The sequence below is a fragment of the Boleophthalmus pectinirostris genome, unplaced genomic scaffold (genome assembly GCF_026225935.1).
Source record: "Boleophthalmus pectinirostris isolate CB_2022bp ecotype Guang Dong unplaced genomic scaffold, ASM2622593v1 HiC_scaffold_1, whole genome shotgun sequence".
NCBI classification, from domain to species: domain Eukaryota; kingdom Metazoa; phylum Chordata; class Actinopteri; order Gobiiformes; family Gobiidae; genus Boleophthalmus; species Boleophthalmus pectinirostris.
The window spans coordinates 38,252,250-38,272,818 of NW_026570970.1; the positions used below are offsets into that span (position 1 = coordinate 38,252,250).

The 20,569-nt window shown below is 41.4% G+C and overlaps 2 protein-coding genes across 2 annotated transcripts in view; both read left to right on the top strand.

Moving 5' to 3' along the window:
* spegb (striated muscle enriched protein kinase b) overlaps positions 1–9,137 on the top strand; it is a 59,630-nt gene extending 50,493 nt beyond the window's left edge. Inside the window, exons 36-42 of the mRNA XM_055162769.1 lie at positions 1,598–1,949; positions 3,223–3,462; positions 3,827–4,050; positions 5,327–5,402; positions 5,484–5,633; positions 5,876–7,947; positions 8,552–9,137. Of these exons, the coding sequence (XP_055018744.1) occupies positions 1,598–1,949; positions 3,223–3,462; positions 3,827–4,050; positions 5,327–5,402; positions 5,484–5,633; positions 5,876–6,113 (1,280 nt within the window). The 3' untranslated portion in view covers positions 6,114–7,947; positions 8,552–9,137. The remainder of the gene's footprint in view (positions 1–1,597; positions 1,950–3,222; positions 3,463–3,826; positions 4,051–5,326; positions 5,403–5,483; positions 5,634–5,875; positions 7,948–8,551) is intronic.
* spegnb (SPEG neighbor) lies at positions 6,160–18,974 on the top strand. Its single transcript, XM_020927616.2, has 6 exons — positions 6,160–6,309; positions 11,139–11,242; positions 12,596–12,641; positions 14,689–14,950; positions 16,758–16,899; positions 18,836–18,974. Exons 1-6 carry the CDS (start codon positions 6,160–6,162, stop codon positions 18,972–18,974), a joined length of 843 nt encoding a protein of 280 aa, XP_020783275.1.
* Positions 18,975–20,569: the final 1,595 nt, after the last annotated feature.

Here is a 20,569-nt window from a genome sequence, read left to right on the forward strand (position 1 = left end):
GACAGTAAATGCACTGACAGGATTAGAAATGTTCAAAAACTATAATCCCAAACCATAAGGTAAGTGGAAAGAGTTCACATTTCATGTTTAGCCCAAAAACTCTGATCAATTCTACACATGTAGTTGCTGTAAAGTCATGGAAAAGTCACTTTAGGTCATGATTTGTCAGTGAAAAATAATCCTGTTCCAGCTGGCACAGACTGTGCTGCAAGGACAGAACAACAACAATGCTGTTGTTCTGTCCTTGGGCAAGACACTTAACCCGCCTTGGCCCTAGTGTCTGTGTACACTTGTGTGTGTGAGTGAGTGTGTGAGTGTGTGTGTGGGTGTGTGGGTGTGTGTGTGACCATTTATTGTACATCAGTAAATACTAGACATGTAATATTTATTTAATTGTTTCATCACAGCAATGCAATTAATTAGGACAATATTTTATAGATTTTACTTAATTTATTTACATGAATATGACTTATAACATTGAAAAAAAAAAGAGAGTAACAATTCCTCAGTAAATTCCTGCCTGTTAATGGTGGAGGTAAGTACATTTAACTTAATACTGATGAGTAAATTATAGCAGATCTTAAAACGGTAACATTGACTTCAAAAGTGCAAGTGCTTAGGAGGATTTTTTCTAGTAAATCTTATAAGTTCTTTTTTTCAGTGTACACATTTAAGAACACTTAAATACTGTGTTTTCTTGTACTCATAAGTGGGTAGTGAGAAGAATCCCTCAGTCGTCCAGGTAGAATCCATGAGGAGAAAATTCAGTTTGTCGACTGGACAAAAGTGAGTTTGGTTGAAGACGTTTCGCAGCTCATCCAAACTGCTTCTTCAGTTCTGGAGCTGCTTCTTCCAAACTGAAGAAGCAGCTTGGAGGAGCTGCGAAACGTCTTCAACCAAACTCACTTTTGTCCAGTCGACAAACTGAATTTTCTCCTCTCATAACTGAGTAGTTTTATTTATGTTCTACTTTCCTTTAAAGGGAATCTTTGAAAACACTGAATCCAGTTGTAGTCCTAATTTAGACCTGACCTAGTCCTTGTTTAGACCTGTTTAAATCCTGGTTTAGTCCTGTTTTTTTTTTTACTTTACAAATGTCTCAGGACTGATTTAGTCAGGTTTACAAATGTTGTGTAGTCTTGGTATGGTCCTGGTTTAGACCTGGTGTAGTGAAGCCCCTGTTAGACCTTTGTAAATCCTGGTTTAGACCTGCTTTGGTCCTGGTTTAGTGGTTTGGTCCTGGTTTTATGTAGCTCAGTCCTGGTTTTGTCCAACTTAACAAATAGCTTGGTCCTGGTCTAGTCCTGGTGTACTATTGGTGTAATCTTGATTCAGACCTGGTTTAGTCTTGGTTTAGTTCTGATTTATACTTGGTGCAGTGTAATCCTGGTTTAGTGCCATTTAAGTCCTGGTATAGAACTAGTTCAGACCTGGTTATTCTTGGTTCTGTACAATAGTTATTCTCTAATGACTACTGAATAAACCTGATACTTTTAAATGTGATTCTTGTGCGATTTGTAATCGTACCTTTTCATAGATGACCAGTGATCTGTTCAGCCAGAAATTGTAGTTATATATTTCTGTGTAATTCTTCCAGGCAAACCCATATCCTCTGTCCCCATGTACGTCGCAGCCTCTTCCAGGAAAACCCCTCCAGCCCAGCCTCCCTCCTCCTCTACCCCGACCGTGGCGCCCTCCTCTCAGCCTCAGAGTGTGACCTCGCCCCCTCCCGCCACGGTGGCCCCTCCCTCTGTGATTGTGTCTCCCCCGGTGGTGGTGGTGCAGAGCCTGACTCCGGTGGTCCAGGCTGGGGCAGAGAGCCGCGGGCCCCCCTCTGGAAGGATCACTCCGTCTGGACGAAGGACACCTCTGATGGGAAGAACTGGAGAGGGGGCGCTCAGACAGGGAGTACCCCAAAAACCCTACACCTTCATGGACGAGAAGGCCAGGTGAGGGGGTAACTACTGAGGGGGCGGGGTAACTACTTTTATCAGTTAAGTTAAGCAAAATCAAATCATACATTCCATGTGTGCACTTTGAAAAGGCCCTTCATGCATTTGTGACCAAACCACTCGATTCCTGTAACTCTTTGTCTGCTGCACTGACCAGGCCCAGCTCAGCCGCCTGCAGGCTCCAGCAACTCACCTTTTAACTGGAAAGAAGCAGAGGGACCACATCACTCCTGTTCTTAAATCCCTGCACTGGCTCCCTGCACATTTTAGAGTCTATTTTAAAATTGTAATGATTGTTTTTAGGAATCTTAATGGCACCTTCCTATTTATTTGAACTCCTCCAGCCCCATGTCCTATCCAGAGGTCTGTGCTCTGCAGACCAGCACCTCCTGCTGTCCCCAGGAAGAGACTGAGGACCAGAGGAGACAGAACCTTCTCTGTGGTCTCTCCATGATTGTGGAACACTTTGCCATTGCACATTAGAAGTGCACAGTCACTGGAGCATTTTAAATCTTTGCTCAAAACACACCTTTTCTCCTTGGCATTTGCCCAGAGTGAGGAACAGACACCTTGGCACCATTATCTCTATCATTGTTATTCTGCTTGATTTGCTTATTGTTTTATTTCTCTGTAAATGTTGTTCAGCACTTTGGTTTTAAATGAGCTATACAAAGATAAAGATTTGATTTGATATTAACTCAAAGATAAACATAATCTTTTTACACCGTTACTTTCAACGTATGCAATTCTAAAAGAATAAATTCTCCTTTTTAAGGTGCCTGACCTCGCTCAGTCTGATGAATTCTCACTATTTTTGAATTCACAAACTCACGAGAATCTACCCTGTGACTAGGCACAGAGGTTCAGAGGTGGAGCAACCAAAAGAACCAAAACACAGGCAGATGTACTTGAGACGATTTTCATAGAAATACAGACTAGTTAATTTGTGAAAAGCATGTAGAGGGAAGCACTTTTGTGGGGGGAAAGATGTTTATGCTTTTCTCTCAGTTGGATTTAAAGAAAGTTGGATTTCTCACTTCATTCTTCTGCATTTGCCTCGACCATTTTCAGCAAGAGCCATTCACCAGATTGATAATGTTTAGAGCCAAATTCCACTTATCAGTCTGCTGTGAACCAGGTCATAACTTCACCTCTCTCTCTCTTTCCTCTTTCTCTTTCTCACTGTTTCTCTCTCACTCCTTTCTCCTTCTCTTCTCTTCTCTCTCTCTTCTCTCTCTCTCTCTCTCCCTCTCTCTCCCTCTCTCTCCAGGGGTCGGTTTGGTGTGATCCGTGAGTGCCGGGAGAACTCGACAGGAAACTTGTTCATGGCTAAAATTGTTCCGTATGAAGCGGAGACAAAGCAGAGCGTCCTTCAGGAGTACGACATCCTGAAGTCTCTTCATCACGAGAGGATCATGGCTCTGCACGAGGCCTACGTCACCCCCAGATACCTCGTCCTCATCTGCGAGTACTGCAGCGGCAAGGAGCTCCTGCACAGCCTCATCGACAGGTACGGCAGGTGCAGACAGGGCCACACAGCTCCTGCACAGCCTCATGGACAGGTGCAGACAGGGCCACAGAGCTCCTGCACAGCCTCATGGACAGGTGCAGACAGGGCCACACAGCTCCTGCACAGCCTCATGGACAGGTGCAGTGTAATTGTAGAATATGAAAGTTCATCACTTCATATGACACATCACAGCTGATCATCTCTTCGGCGCAGACTAAGTTTGGAGCAGGAATTACACAGATACGAACCATAAACCAGGTCAACAAATCTGCATCAGTGACAGAGACTCAGCAGACTCCACCTCTGACCTCTGACCTCTGACCTGTCTCAGCTCAGATTAAAGTCTTCTCTCTTCTCTGCTCAGGTTCCGTTACTCTGAGGACGATGTGGTGTCCTACATAGTGCAGATCCTTCAGGGTCTGGACTATCTCCACACCAGGAGGATCCTCCACCTGGACCTGAAGCCGGAGAACATCGTCGTGACCTTCATGAACTCTGTGAAGATCATCGACTTTGGAACGGCTCAGAACTTCAACCCCCTGTTCCTCAAACAGTTCAGCCCCGCCATCGGGACACTAGAGTACATGTGTGAGTACTTTTATTAGAGTACATTTGTGAGTACCTCTACTGCAGGCAACAGGCCGGCTAGAGTACGTGTGTGAGTATTTCTGCTGTAGTACATGTGTGAGTACTTTTACTACAGCCATCGGGACACTAGAGTACATGTGTGAGTACTTTTATGGCAGGCAACGAGATACTAATGTACATATGTGAGTATCTAAGTAGTAATCTATTGTAGTATTTCTCCTAGAGTACTTTACCATGTGTACATATGTGGCTGTATATTTAGATAAATGGACAGAGTTTACCTGCTGCCACCGCGTTCCAAATAGGAAGTGAGTGTCTGGTTCCTTTGAGTGCTGACTGTAATTCACTTTTTATTGAAAAACTGTTGCTTCTCTCTGTAACTGCAGCTGTGGGCCTCGTTATTTTGGTCTTAAAATGTTTGTACTAACCCCATCTACATGATCCTGGTGTTTTTATTTCACTATTTTGTCCCTAAATGAAGCTGAGCTTCATTTGACTGGAGTCAAACACTGTGGGTGATGTTACACTCCCTTAGGGTGTGCTCAAAATATCTCAAGCACAGATAGTCCTTGAAGCATGGTACTTTTGTCCAATGTGAGTGCAATTGAACCTTGTTGGAACTTTGGCCCAGTTGGAGGAGGTGGAGGCAACAGGAGGTTGCTCATGTAGCACACACACACCCACACACACACACACACACACATGCACACACACACACACACATGCACAGACACACACACATGCACAGACACACACACACATGCACACACACATGCACAGACACACACATGCACACACGACTTTACTGTGCCTTGTGTGTGCGCTGATATTACTCATAGGAGGAAAACAGTGAAAAAACACACATATGGTGAGTCTGTGCTTACCTTCAATAAGGACTGTGACAGAGACAGAAGTTTTGCAGCCTCACTCCTCCATCTCTCCTCACTCCTCCACACTGTTGTTATAAACATGAACTCACGGAGGAGTGCGTATCACAGCAGGACTCACATCTGCTTCACTGTTTAGGAGATATTTCATGTCGCTGGACTCAATTCTCCCCTAAAGTTGATCGCCCTGTGTGATGAAATCACTGGGCCGAGGCTCAGTTCGGTTGTGCCAGTGTGAGTGTGGTGAGTGGTGCCCATAAAACCCACAGCAATTGTGCTTCAAAAGGCCTAGTCTCATGTGCCCTAAGTCCACTTCTTCATACAGACTGTGGATTTGACTTGTACATGGTGTATTTACTGTTTAAAGTCAATCTGATGTTTGTGTTCAGCTCCTGAGATGTTGAAGGGAGATGTAGTCGGACCTCCAGCCGACATCTGGAGTATAGGAGTCCTCACCTTCATCATGTGAGTCTGAACCAGGACTAAACCAGGAATAAAGCAGGACTGCAACAGGACTAAACTCGGTCTAAACCCGCTCTCTTTCAGGTTGAGTGGGAGGTCTCCGTTCCTGGACCAAGATCCTCAGGAGACTGAAGTCCGGATCCAGACAGCGAAGTTCGATTTGAGTCGACTTTACCAGAACGTGTCCCAAAGTGCCTCTCTGTTCCTCAAGAAGATCCTCTGCAGCTACCCCTGGTGAGAGGGAGGGCATCTGACACACAGGGAGGGCATCTAATACACGGGGAGGGCATCTGACACACGGGGAGGGCATCTAACATACGCCGACATTTCAGAACATGTTTGTAGAAGTCTAAACTTCAGGATGAGCAGCTTTTACGCAGAATAAGACCTCATGGAGACACAGGGAGGGCATCTGACACACAATGAGGGCAACTGATACACAGGTAGGGCATCTGACACACTCTTATCTCTTTCAGGGCTCGTCCGTCGATCAAAGACTGCTTCAGTAACTCGTGGTTACAGGACGCGTACCTGATGAGACTTCGGCGTCAGACTCTCACCTTCACCACGACGCGCCTCAAAGAGTTCGTCTCCGAGCAACAGAAACGCCGCGGCCTGAACGCCACCAAACACAAAGTCCTCCTGCGGTCATACCAGAGCTCGGCCACGCCCACCTTAGCCCCGCCCACATCCCCCACGCCTGTCAATCAATGAACCACGCCACCTTAGCCCTGCCCACAACCTCCACGCCTGTCCGTCAATGAGCCACGCCATCCTAGCCCCGCCACCAAACACGAAGTCCTTTTACGGTCGTACCAAATCTCGACCACGCCTGCCCAGAGCCCCGCCCACACCCGCCACGCCCACCAATGATGTCATAGTTTCAGATGAAGGGAGGGGCCTACCTAACGTTTGGAGATTCGCCGTTTTTAAAGAGATCTTCAAACTTCTGCTCCACAAATGTTCCTTCTCATGACTTTGTTTACCATTGGCTTAAAGTTGCACTGTGTAACTTTTCTGCTGCTTGTCTCCATGGAGATGCTACCGCTTTGTCTGGAATGTTCCACCATCTTTTTGCATTTTTTTTCAAGTGTATGTGTTTTTATTACTGAAAATGCTAAGAAAAATATGCACCGCCTCTCGCTTCTCCACAGATCTGACCTGTAACTTAGCTTCTCTCCATAGAAATCAACAGGTTTAATGCTTTACTGTGGAATATTCAAGACAAAAAAAAAAAGAAAAAAGCATCTGCATAGAGACAAATTGTTCCATTACAGCCTTTTCGTTTCCTGACAACACTCACGTCTTTGGGGTTGAATAACGGCTCCATTTTCTGAAGCGATTGTGAAAAAATTGTTTGACTTTCGTTTATTTCTCCCGACAGAGAAGACGTTGAACTTTGTGCCAGTTTTTGTTTCCTGTGGATAGGCCCAGGAATTACAGATACGAACCATAAACTAGGTCAACAAATCTGCTTTCAAGTCTCCTCCGTTTCGATTCGGGCTCATCTTGATTTTGGATTTTTACGACATCACCACGAACTGAAAGACTTCACTTACACGGACGCCATTTTGGATCCTGGACACGGACGCCATCTTGGGTCTTTTGATGAGATTTCTATTTTTGTATCTGGACGTTGTTTGTAACCGGACTGGTCGCGTCTCCGTACCTCAGAGTTTGTACGTTTTTGGATAAATAGCTCTTCATTTTTCGAGTCTATTCTTGTACAAGTCTAAAGCATTTTAAAACAGGCTAAACTTCTGGCTTTGCTGACTCTTGTACTGTTCGCTCCATGTTTTTGAATGGCGATGCTAATGCTAAGCTAATTATGTCCTTACTGAACTCCAAATGACTGTTTAGAATCATGAATGAACTCTTTAAATCTCCTTTTTCTGCATTTTGAACTACTTTAAATACAAGTAAAGATCTCTCAGTCCTGCTCAAACATAAAAATAGGCCGTTTTAATCAGGCTAAAAACAATAGCACTGAGCTTGGTTAGCAGCGGTAGTGTAGTGAATGTGACTTTAAAACTTTAAAAGCCCAGAGGAGCACTTCTCATTCACCACCTGATGATGTCACAAGGTGTTACAGAGTGTAAATCTGCAGTTTTACTAAAACATGTGTACATGAGAACAGGATTAAAGAACCACTGTGGAACCTTTCCTCACATTAGAGCAGGGTTAAAAAAGACAGACGGTTCAGCAGAAAACAGGAGTTTTAAACATGATAAACACTTTAACTGCAGCGCACTGTTACAAGTAGAACATTTACATCACATTCAGTTATATTGTTATTTAAATCCCTTTAGAACTTCTACAGACTAGACTGTTTATGTGAGTTTAAACCAGGTCTACACCAGGTCTAAACCAGGTCTGAAACTGGTCCAAACTAGGTCTAATCTGGTTTTACTCAAGGACCAGGTCTAAACCAGATCTAAACAAGGTCTAAACCAGTTTCAAACCAGGTCTAAAACTAGTGCAAACCAGGTCTAAACCAGGTCTGAACCTGGTCCAAACTAGGTCTATTCCAGAACCAGATCTAAACCAGGTCTAAACAAGGTCTAAATCAGATCTGAATCTGCTCCAAACTAGGTCTAAACCGGGTCTATTCCAGGACCAGGTCTAAACCAGGTCTAAACAAGGTCTAAACCAGATCTGTAACTGGTCCAAGAAAGGTCTAAACCAGGTCTATTCCAGGACCAGGTCTAAAAGAGGTCAAAATCAGGTCTAAAACTGGTCCAAACTAGGTCTTAACCAGGTCTATTCCAGGACCAGGTCTAAACCAGTTCTAAACCAGGTCTAAAACCAGGTTCAAACCAGGTCTAAACCAGGTCTATTCCAGAAGTAGGTCTAAACCAGGTCAAAATCAGGTCTAAAACTGGTCCAAACTAGGTCTAAACCAGATCTATTCCAGGACCAGGTCTAAACCAGTTCTAAACCAGGTCTAATTCGGGTCTAAACCAGGTCTAAACCAGGTCTAAACCAGGTCTGAACCTGGTCCAAACTAGGTCTATTCAAGAACCAGATCTAAACCAGGTCTAAACAAGGTCTAACTCAGATCTGAACCTGGTCCAAACTAGGTCTAAACCAGGTCTATTCCAGGATCAGGTCTAAACCAGGTCTAAAGCAGGTCTAAACCAGGTCTACACCAGGTCTAAACTGGGTCTAAACAGTCTAAAGGAGCTTACATTTCTTGAGTTCCAGATAGTCCCAGGCTTTGATGAGAGTGTTTTTAAAAAGGGCTCTAGTGAACCTTCCCTTTAAGCGTTAGGACAAAATAGAGACATGGGGTTCAGTCAGAATGAAAACCAGTGTCCAGTTCCACGTCACGTCTGCTGCTCATTTTCTAACCTGTTTTTCCTTCACCTCTTGTTTTTCTGTTCTGTTGAATGATCAGTTTCATAGGATAGACTTTTTGAAACTTTCTGGTCATTTTGCCTGAAGTTTGTGCAGAAAAAACATCCGATTTGAATAAAGTTGTATTTTGTTGGGAGAATATTTTGGTGTTGCGTGCCTCTTGCCAGACTGGAAATTTAAACCAAACTTTTAGAATTTTGGAGGCTATTTTCCGACATTTTTAGAACTTTTTTTTTGGTCCAGTTTGGACTCTGAATGTGAGTGCGGTCGATAGCTCTTCCTTTATTTATTGAGCGAGTGTCTGTTAAAAGTTTATTTGTGGCATGGAAACGGCATGACACTGCTGCAAATATGGATTTAATAAAAGACTCATTATTTAAACCAGGATTTGGGGACATTTTTCATTCAAACTCCAACATTTTTGGTGGATTTGGTCCAACTGGCCTTCTCTCCTCAGCCCCAAGGACACACGATAGTGCGATGGTAAGGTGCAGAAGGAACCAGGTCTGAACTAGGACTAAACCAGGACTAAACCAAGACTAAGACAGGTCTAATACAGGTTTAAACCTGGTCTAAGATTTTTAAGGTACTTTATTGTAGCAGTAGGGAATTTTCTCCTCTGCATTTGACCTTAAGTGCCGTTGGGGCATCTCCTCAGGAGCAGTGGGCGTGTAATCCTACGCTCAAGGACCCATCTATAGATTATGAGCTTGTCTTGATCAGGATTACTGCATTTTTCAGACTATAAATCACTCCGGAGTATAAGTTTCACCAGCCAAATGTGTAATGAAGAAGAAAAAAAAAAACATATATAAATTGTACTTTTTGAGGGAAATGTATTTTATAAAATCAGAGACCAGGAGCAGAGAGAACAACAGACTGTTAACATCACATATGAACAGTTCTTCAGATAAACTATAACATAAACAACAGAACAGAACAAGTTTAACCAAACTCTCCATCTCACTCCAAATCACTAAATCCATTCAATTCTTCATCCTCGGTGTCACTTCTGAACAACTCGACCTCCGGAGGTAAACAGAGCGCCGCTTCCTCTTCTGTGTTGCTGTCGTCAGACTCAGCATCAGTTCCAGTTAGAATTATTTGTGTGACTGACATGATACAGACAGAACAGAGGCTCTTTCTGCAGGAGACATGTGCAGTAGAGTGAAGTGACAGTGGTACAGGAGGAACAGGAGCAGCACATACTCACACACAAGACTAGAACCTCTCACTGCTGTCAGTGTGAATATTTTGATATGTAAGCCGCACTGGAGTATAAGTCACAGGAAACACCCAAATTGTGAAATAAATGCGACTTATAGTCTGAAAAATTTGGTCCCAAATTTGCATGTTCTGGGTTGATGGGGGAAACCGACATGCCCAGAGCAAACCCACCCAGACACAGGGAGAACATGCAAACTCCCCGGGAATCAAACCTGGAACCACTCAAACCAGGTCTGAACCAGGCTGAAAATGAAGACTACACCAAGTTAGAAGCATTTCATCAGTTCCAGTGTTTTTAAAAATGGCTCAATCCAAGCTTCACTTTAAGATTAAACACACATATTTAGTTTATTGTGTGAGTTCAGTTCAGGACTTATCCATGTCTCAACTCACCAAAAAATAAAAAATAAAAACTAAATCAGAACACCATCCTGGCCTTAGCATTTAGAAACCTGTACTTGAGCAATTGTTTTCAGAATTCTTAACACGTCAAAAACACATATTTTTTGTGTAAACTGAGACATAAATTGTAATTCCAACCAAATCTCACGTGATCTTCTAAAGTTTTCTCGATGCACTTTCTCCGCTCTTCATGTGCCTGAGCTCCTCCCTCTGAAACATAACAGAATTCCCACATCTATTAAAGTCTAAATCAGGACGTGTCTATAAGGAACCCAGATCCAAGTCCAAACAAGGACAAAACCCAGACCCCAGGACCCGCTCTAGACCCGGTCTGGACCCCCTGTAGACCTCCTGTAGACCTCCTGTAGACCTGATATAAAGAGGGAGCGGTCTGTGGGGTCTGGACCAACTCTGGACTGTGGAGGACTCAGAGAAGGTAAGAGATCTGGTTTAGGTGCTTTTTTTATTTACTCCAGAAAGTAACTAACTGTAAATACTCACATTACTGTGTGAATATTTTGGTAACTACATGTTCTTTTTTTCTTTTTGTCATTTTAACCATTTAAAATCTTATTAGTTTGCAAGAATCCTAAGCATTTCAGAACATGTTTGCAGACGTCTATACTACAGAGTGAGCAGCTTTTACACACAATAAGACCCTATGAAGACACTGGGAGAGTAAAACTGTACAGCAGGTGGAAGAGTTACACAGTGGATCTCTAAATGCAAACCGTATTCTCTGTATTGTTCCAGATGTCGGCCAAAGTGGGTCCTCCTCCAGGCTGCACCATCAACATCTCAGACCCCCAGGTCCAAGAGGCGGCCATCAGGATCCAGGCATCATACAGAGGACACAGGTGAACATGTTTCATACACTCGATGAACATGATTATAACAGATTAGTACTCTGCTCTCTGTCTCTGTCTCCTCTGTCTCTGCCTCTGTCTAAGTCACTGACTCTGCTCCTCTGTCTCTCTTTCTCTGTCTCTGTCTCTGCTCCTCTGTCTCTGCTCCTCTGTCTCTGCTCCTCTGTCTCTCTCCTCTGTCTCTGTCTCTGTCTCTGCTCCTCTGTCTCTGCTCCTCTGTCTCTGCTCCTCTGTCTCTGTCTCTCTCTGTCTCTGTTCCTCTGTCTCTGTCTCTGTCTCTGTCTCTGTCTCTGCTCGTCTGTCTCTGCTCGTCTGTCTCTGCTCGTCTGTCTCTGCTCCTCTGTCTCTGCTCGTCTGTCTCTGTTCCTCTGTCTCTGTCTCTGTTCCTCTGTCTCTGTCTCTGCTCGTCTGTCTCTGCTCGTCTGTCTCTGCAGTGAAACATGACAGACAGGTGGAGGGGGTTTGTGTAAAGGGTCCCGGTGGTGGAGGGGGGAGGTGCTTCATGAGCCGTGTGCTTGTTCCTCCTCCTCGTGGGCAGTGTGAGCTCAGGTTCCACAGAGGTTCTTAAGCTGCTCATGTCAAAGAAATAAAAAGAAATGTAAAGACAAACAGCAGCAGACGCTCAGGCAATTGATACTTTGGAGTGACATCGCACTGGGGGTGCTCTACATGTATCTCTGGTTAGGGTGACCAGATTTTCAAACTCAAAACCTGAAACACTGTTGGTTTGTGGTGGTTGGTAATAATACAATTGTGAAACAAACTGAGTAACTAAGGAAAACTCTTCTGCACACAGCACATTCATGACCGAGGCAGTATAGTCACAATTTCTCTGTCTTTTGGTCATTTTTAAGCAGCTTTTCTGTATTTTATTTAAATAAATGACAGATTATGCATCTCTTTACTGTTGGCAGGATCAGATTGGTCAAAAATAGGGACACTTGGGACATTTCTTGTAATAAGAAAACTGGGACAAATCAGTGGTTTTGGATGAATCCACTGGGACTGTCCAGAGTAAACAGGGACGTCTGGACACTCTACTGCGTGTGGAAGGTTCATCAGTTACCATGGAGACACAATGCACACGAGCACACTGTCAAAAAAAGTTTTAAGATCATTTGAAAACTGAAGAAAAGATACAAAATGGGTTTAAAGAGCACATTTTCAGGAGCATGTGATCAGTGTAAGCATTCATGGTTCTGTTTAGGACAAACTGAAGAACTGTTCTTTCTAGTCAGATTGTGTTAAAATGAAAACCAGATTAAAGTCTAACTTGAGTAACAGAGCAGTGCCTACAGTTGGCTTCACACATAAAACCTGACGTCCTCTCTTCGATCTCCTCAGGTCCCGTAAGGAGCTTCGGGAGAAGGGCCCTCCTCGGATTCTGCAGGTGGGAATGTCCCAGTGTAAAACTTTAGAGTCACAGTCACTACAGAGAAAAGAATAAAGTTTTATTTTAGTTCTTAACATCATATTGTTACTTATAGAGGAGAAATTATTTAAAAGTTTTAAAAGTTCATCAGAAACATGCCTGAAGAGGTTTCAGATGTCATCCATGCATGTTTGAGTAATCTAGCACTGCTTAATAGTACAATCCTGTACAAGGCTCCTCCCACCGCCTACAGTACAATATACAAAACAATACATTATAAATGAACAAACCTGATGTGATGTGCAGTAGTTTCATTAGGGGGACACACTCTGTGATGGTGCTCTGAAGGGGGAGTGATCTGTGCTTGTGTGTGTTCTATAGTTATCTGTCCTACAAAGGCAAAAGGTCTTAACTCTCCAGAGTGTGAAGCTGAGAAAAATGACTTCAAAGTTTCTGTTTTATCTAGACAAAAGTAGAATAGGCAGGGCTCCCAAAATTTGACAACTAGTTACTGTAATATATAAGAAATATTTGTATGTGAAAAATATTGAGCTCAAAATGTCCCTTTGACCTTATTTGTCAGTTCCTGTTCTGTGTCTTTGTATCATGAGCAAAAAAATACGTTTTGGTGCATAGACAAAAGGCAGAAACTGACATGATCATGATTTGTTTGATTTTCTTCAGATTTTCAACCATTAGAAGAAAAACACCTCACCAAGATGTGTTTGTTTGAAATGATCTAGAAGAGTTTTAGATTTTCTGTTTAGTTCTGATCAGGATCCTGTGGTGACATTTACACACTGAAACAGTTTGACACAAGTGACTTTGCAGTAAAGTGTGTACAGTTTGAATAAATACACACAATACTTTCACTTTAAAGATCATTGAAGAATAATTGAATACAAAGTTTTATTTATTTAATGTGTTCAGATCCTGAGCCAAGGCCACAACAAAAAGAAATATGGATTTTAAAATAAAATATATTTATGAACTAAACCAAAAACAAAACATACACTGTTTCTGCCTTTGGCCTTTGCACAAAAACTTATTTTTGTCTCATGATACAAAGACAGAGAACAGGAACTGACAAATAAGGTCAAAGGTCAATTTTGAGCTCAATATTTTTCACATATTTATTGACATGATAAAGCAAATCTCAAATACAAACAACATGACATGAACTGATCTTTGACCAGACATGATGTTACGGCGTTCTGCCGTTCTGCCATTGAGAGAGCAGGTATAACCTCTGACCCCTGTGGATCATTATGTTTTCATTTGGACTTTTAAAATCACAGTATCGTGACTACTGACTTCTGCGTTACAAAACTGTGGTGTCCAATGACGTGGTCGTAAACATCATGACAACAAAGTGACACCAAAATGACAACGCGACACTGACAACTGGAGAAGGAAGTGTGTACTAGGGTTGTGCAAAAATATCAAAATACCGATATATCGTATCATTTAATGTGATGATACAATATGGATATCGTGTGTTGCTGTATCGATATATCGCCAAGAGTATTTTTGTTGTATAATTTACTAAATTATTTTGTTACAGTTACAGTTTTGTTGTTTGTTCAGAGGAAGGAAACTGGTTTATGTGACACATTTGACATTTTCACTGTTTTGATGATTAAAATGTTTGTGTTTCATATGAACGTTGCACAAGACGTGGTTTAACAAAGACTTTTAGTGTCACACATATGATTCAGCCTTTATTTTTACTGAACCATATAGAATACATTTGAAATATATTGTATTGAATCGAAAGTGCACTGTATCAAGATATGTATCTTGGCCTTTGGTATGTATCATATCAGCAGCTTCTTAATGATACCCAGTCCTAGTGCATACAGAGCTGTAGGTGTGAACTGGTGGAGCTGAAAAACAGTTGATCTGCTTGAAAACAAGTGATTAAAGATGACTCAAATACAACTTTGAGGGCATAAATAAGAGGAAACAGCTGTAACATGGTTCAAAGTTGTAAAAGTCCATTTAGCAGAACAGTTGTGCTGTAAATATTGATCATAGTTGATCCAGTGTCTTGTCCTGCCTGCAGGAGCTGAGGGACGTGGTTCTGGTGGAGGGCAGTGCAGCTAAACTCTCCTGTAGAGTCTCCGCCTTTCCCGACCCCTTCATCGTCTGGTCCAAAGACGGACAGCAGCTGCAGGACGGGCCGAAGTACCGCTACGTGTTTGAGGACCCGGACGTGGTGGCGCTGGTGGTGCGGGACGGCGAGCTCGGCGACCTCGGCAAATACACCGTCACCGTGAAGAATCCGTTTGGACAGACCACAGACTCTGCGTCCATCACAGTGGAGGGTGAGTCTCCACTCAGCTCTTCTGTAGGACGATGGGATGAGACAGGAGCAGGGACAGGTCCAGCTGATACTTTGCAGCTGATGTCATCAACATTCCCGGGCTTGTGATACTAACCGAAGGCACTACTCTGTCTGTAATTTGTAATTTGAGTTTTATTTTAACACAAGAAGTGTCTAAACTAGAACAGGTGAACTGATTTGTGCTGTTTAACACTTTAGTCTCTAGCTAACCAACAGTTTTTAGTTGAAAATCAAACTCCTAAACAGGACCATGGAATAAATCATTATCCTGACTATTTTGGTCAATATTGAATTCACAATTATTCAAAAGATTATTTTTTAGTTACATGATGCATTTATTCAGCAATTCTCTCTTTCAAAAAAAAAAAACTTTGTTACTGATAATTTACGCAAAATTTTGAAAATAAAAAGAGGCTATAAATCTGAACCTTAGAGCAGTTTTGTGATGTATAAAACATAAAATGAATCAAATAAACTTTGAACATGAAATAAGGCAGAAAAACATAAATGTACCAAAATAAACTCTATATCAACTCTTCTACAATCTTTATATTTAAAAAATAAATAAATAAATAAATATACTTATTTAAATATAAAATGCACTGTTAAAAATAACAAAGATGACCAAAGTGCTGTACAGAAAGATAAAAACATATGTATAATACAATGAAAAAAAATATATATACAGCAATTATTGAAGAGTAAAAGACTCAAAACCAGTTCAAAACCAAAGAAAACAAGTGTTTTAAGAAGTGATTTAAAAGCAACAAGTGAGTTGCCTTGTCTTATGTGAATAGGCAACTCATTCCATAATTTAGGCCCAACAACAGAAAATACTCTGAGCTTCCTCCTGGACTGAGGGACAAGAGCAGAGTCTGGTCAGCTTAGAGGAGAGTGTGGCACCAGCAGGTCAGAGAGGTGCTGTGGGGCAAAGTTATTTAGCTTTGAAAAACAAATACAAGTATTTAAATATAAAAAAAATTAATAAAATCCCCAAATAAACTTTGTAAGTTTGTTGTACTTTGTTTCAACTTGATTATATGATTTAGGAGATTGTTTGACACACAAATCGAAATTGCAATAAAAATTCCGTTAACTGTCCAGCCTTACCATGAACGCTCTGACTAATCACAGGCTCCTGAAAATGTGTTCTTTAAATCCATTTTGTACTTTTTCTCCAGTTTTCAGACTATTTTAAAACTTTTTGGCTATGTTTGCAAGTGTGTGTATTGCATTATGATAGTAACTGCTGAATATTCTGCCAACATACATGTAGAACACCCCCAGTGTGATGTCACTGCACTGTATCTATAGAGTTGTTAAGATGATGTCACTTCCAGGTCTAACCGACAACTTCACGGCTCATTTCTGCTTCGTTTTTGTTCTTTATTCATCAAAATAGAGACAGTTACCATTGAAAAATTTAAGTTTAACCACAAACTGCATCAAACATGTGAATAATGTGGTAACATTCGATCACCAGTGTGTAGCTCATTAACCTGTCACCACTAACTCAGATGTGTTGACCTGGTTCATGGTTCATCTGTCTTTAATTCCTGGGCCTATCCACATGAAACAGAAAGTTCAGCCTCTTCTGTCAGGAGGAATAAACCAAAGTCAAATTATTTTTTCACAGCCGTTTCAGAAATTAGTGCCATTATTCAAACCCAAAGAAGTGGGTGTTTGAACTTTAAGACATAAGATTCATATGACAATTTTGTTGAGAGAAACATTTGTGGATCAGAAGTTTAAAGATTTCCTACAGTTGCTTTGTTCTGTCGTTCCAGTCCCTGCTAGAGTTTCTAAAGGTCCTGAGAGTCTGAGGTCCAAACGTGGCTGCACCGTGACCCTGAAGGCGGAGATCAGCGGAGAGCCCCCCCCGCTGGTGGCCTGGCTCAAGGACGGGGACGACATCGATGAAGACGACAGGTGACTGCACAAAACACTGACGTGAAATGTCACAATCTGTGATGGTCGACTAAAGCAGTAAACAGGAATTTATGAAAAGGTTCATCAACTTCACCTCGGTGTTCCCTGCACCAGTGTTTCCCAAACGTTTTTCTGGGGACCCATATCTGAAAAGTCACAAACCTTCACAAACCAAGTCAATCGACATTATTCATGAATCACAAAATAAAGGTGGATTTGAGCATTACTGAACATTAATGAGGATATTTGAGTGATCGTGTCTCTGAACTATTAGTATTACTCAAGTAATAATGTATTAAGTTTTAAACAATGAAAAACAGTCATTGAAGCAGCAATAAAAGGATCCATAAGTCGAATATTTGGTCATTAAATGTAGAACATTTCTTTTTCTTTTCAACATTCAATTGAACCAGAAATACTGGAACAAAATACAGTATTTTTCAGACTACAAGTCGTTCCAGAGTATAAGTCGCACCAGCCAAAGAATGTATAATGAAGAAGAAAAAACATATAAGTTCAGAGACCAAGAACTGACATTTCCTGTGTAAAGTCAAGTTCTAGTAAGAAGAATAGAAGAGAACAACAGACTGTTAACGTCACATATGAACAGTTCTTCAGATAAACTATAACATAAACAACAGAACAGAACAAGTTTAACCAAACTCTCCATCTCACTCCAAATCACTAAATCTATTCAATTCTTCATCTTCGGTGTCACTTCTGAACAACTCCTCGACCTCCGGAGGTAAACAGAGCGCATAAACGTAGCTTTTCATCCAACTCAGCATCAGTTCCAGTTAGAATTATTCGTGTCTTTGTGAATCTCGACAGGATGGTTTCAGTGTCACTGAAGTCCAGACTTTGTCCATCCATCCAGTGAGTTCAGGAAAGTTTCATGGTCCATCCTCCTGGTGTCACAAGTTTCTCTCTCACTCCAAACTTTCTTTCTGCTGCTCGATTATCGTTTTCAGCTGCAGATTTCACGACTTGCAGTTTGTTAATCTGCAAAATCTGATTTTGTTTTTGGGGTCATTTGTGTTCAGTTTTCTCAGTCTTTGTCTTTATAAGTTTGTTTAAATGTTAAATTGTTCAGTGGTGCAGAAGTAATGATGCGATCGACTGACATGATACAGACAGAACAGAGGCTCTTTCTGCAGGAGACATGTGCAGTAGAGTGAAGTGACAGTGGTGCAGGAGGAACAGGAGCAGCACATACTCACACACAAGACTCTCCACGCTTTAGTGTGAAAACTTTAATATATAAGTCACACCGGAGTATAAGTCACAGGAAACACTCAAACCATGAAAAAATGTCACTTATAGTCTGAAAAATATGGTAGTCAATAAAATAATTACAAAAAAGATTAGAAATGATGCAAAACATGTCTTAACATTTCAGCTTTTCTAGTGAGATAGTTGGACCTGTGTGTGTTTTTGTAGTGTGTTCAGTCCGGGTGCAGGAGGAGACGCAGCAGCAGATCAGGAGCAACTTCAGTCTGTTTGTTTCTGTGTTTTATCTTCATTTCTGTGAGCCCAGAAAATCACATTTCACACATATCTGTAGTAGTAAAAGGAATAAACACATTCACAGACATTCTCATTTGTCAAAACTCTATATTGCAGATCGACATGCAGATCGTGACAAGGCGACGAAAAAAAAAGTCTTGCGATCCATCTGAGGCTCATGGCGCAGTCTTTGGGAAACAATTTCCTACACGCCATTGTTAGGGGTGTCTGTAGGAGCAGCAGGTGAAAAAGTAGTGCACTCAAAGTTTCCCACACTGCACCTGGAAAATCATGTCCAGCACTGGTCACTGGTCAAAATACACAATGCACTGAGAGAAAACACACTGTCCTGAAATCAACACTTATGTTCCAAGTCCATATTACAGGTCAGATATTATTCGTGCTCTAACCTGCCCTGTTTGTGTTTCAGAGTGTTCTTCGACATCGGTGACACCACCACCATCCTCACCATCAAAAACGCTCAGCTCCTCGACTCTGGCAAATATGAAGTGTTTGTGGAAAATAACCTGGGAACAGACCAGTCCTTCGCCCGACTGGACATCATCTGAAAAGAGATGGAGAGAGAAGAGAAGAGAGAAGAGAGAGAGAAGAGAAGAGAGGAGGAGAGAAGGAGCAAAGGGGCAGAGAGAGACCTTCAACCAACTGGACGTCATCTAAAACTCACCTCTGAACATAAACTGTCAATGTCTGTAACACTAATACAAATCCAATCTTTACAAATCTCTACCTTGCAAAAAAGTAATAAGAGCATCACATTATCAACTTATAATGAACCAACCAATGTGTTATTTATAAACCTTCAAGCTTTTAGGGTTTAGTCGACCTTTACACTTTGAAAATCATGTTCAAAGTAAACATCAGTCTCTTTTCAAAATCTTTACAGAACATGTTCAAAATCCAAAATAGTCGATGTGAGCTCAGAGGAATGACCATGTTTTTCAAAAAGAAAATCAGAACAAATATTAGGAAATTGTGTAAATCTGTTAAAGGGGTGGAGGTCTGGAACAACTGTACAGAAAACCTCAAATTGTGCACCACTCTCTTCCATTTTATAAAGAAGTTTAAGTGTTTAACTCTTGGCAGATACATGAATTATGATGCGTAGTTTGTGCTGGAGTACTTTGTTGTTCTGTTACTGATTTGTTTGTTTCCTCTCGCTGTATTTATAAAGATGAACTGGTTTCAAGATGACGCTCTGACACAGGAATAAAGGGTAAAGTCAGAATAAGGTCAAGCTTCAACCTCCACCTTTTTTACCTTAATATATCTGTATTATAATTGTTCTCAGTAAAAGTAGATTTGATTTGAACTTGTTTAACTCGTAGTGAACACAGGGAGGTCATACATACAGTTCCTTGAAACATGGAAGCATTTTTCCTGACCACCTTTTGAAACTTTTTTCTCCACACTTGGCCTCTCAGACTCTTACAGATCTGTTGTATATTTAATGTTACTCACCAATAAACTCACTTCTCAGTGTGTGTGTTTTTGTGTTACTCTGTTCACATAATCACAGCAGAAGTGTCACAGTTTAGTCCAGGTTTAACTCAGCTGAGTCCTGGATTAGTCCTGCACACCTCACATGCTTTTGTCCTTTAGTCCTGGTTTTGGAGTGTCTTTTGTGCAAATGTCAGTTATAGATCTAATCTATGACACCTCTTGATCATTATGTTCTAATTTGGACATTTTAACAATATTGATCTAAAATAACTTGATTCTGACTTCTGCGTTAGAAAACTGTTGACGTGGCCATAAACACAAGGGTGGAAAGTAACACATTACATTTACAGATGTTACTGTAGCTGAGTAGTTTTTTCTGAATTGGTAATGTTTTAAGCAATTTTTGAAATAGGTAATTTTACATTTTGACCCAAGTATTTTACTTCATTTTCACCACAGAATGTTCAGTCACTGCACAGAAATGAAAGTTTTTCTCAGATCATCTTGGGTGATGTTGGTACCGAGTCACAGATTGAGGTCGTCATGGACGATATTCAAGTAAAAGGTGCACTGAATAATTTTCGAGAGGAAAGTGAAGGAAACCTTTGGCCAAACCTCGGGCAGCAAAGTGCAAAATAGCATAATAATGGAAGTGTTAAAACAGTCAGTGTTAAAACAGTCAGTGTTAAGCTCAGTTGTCTTT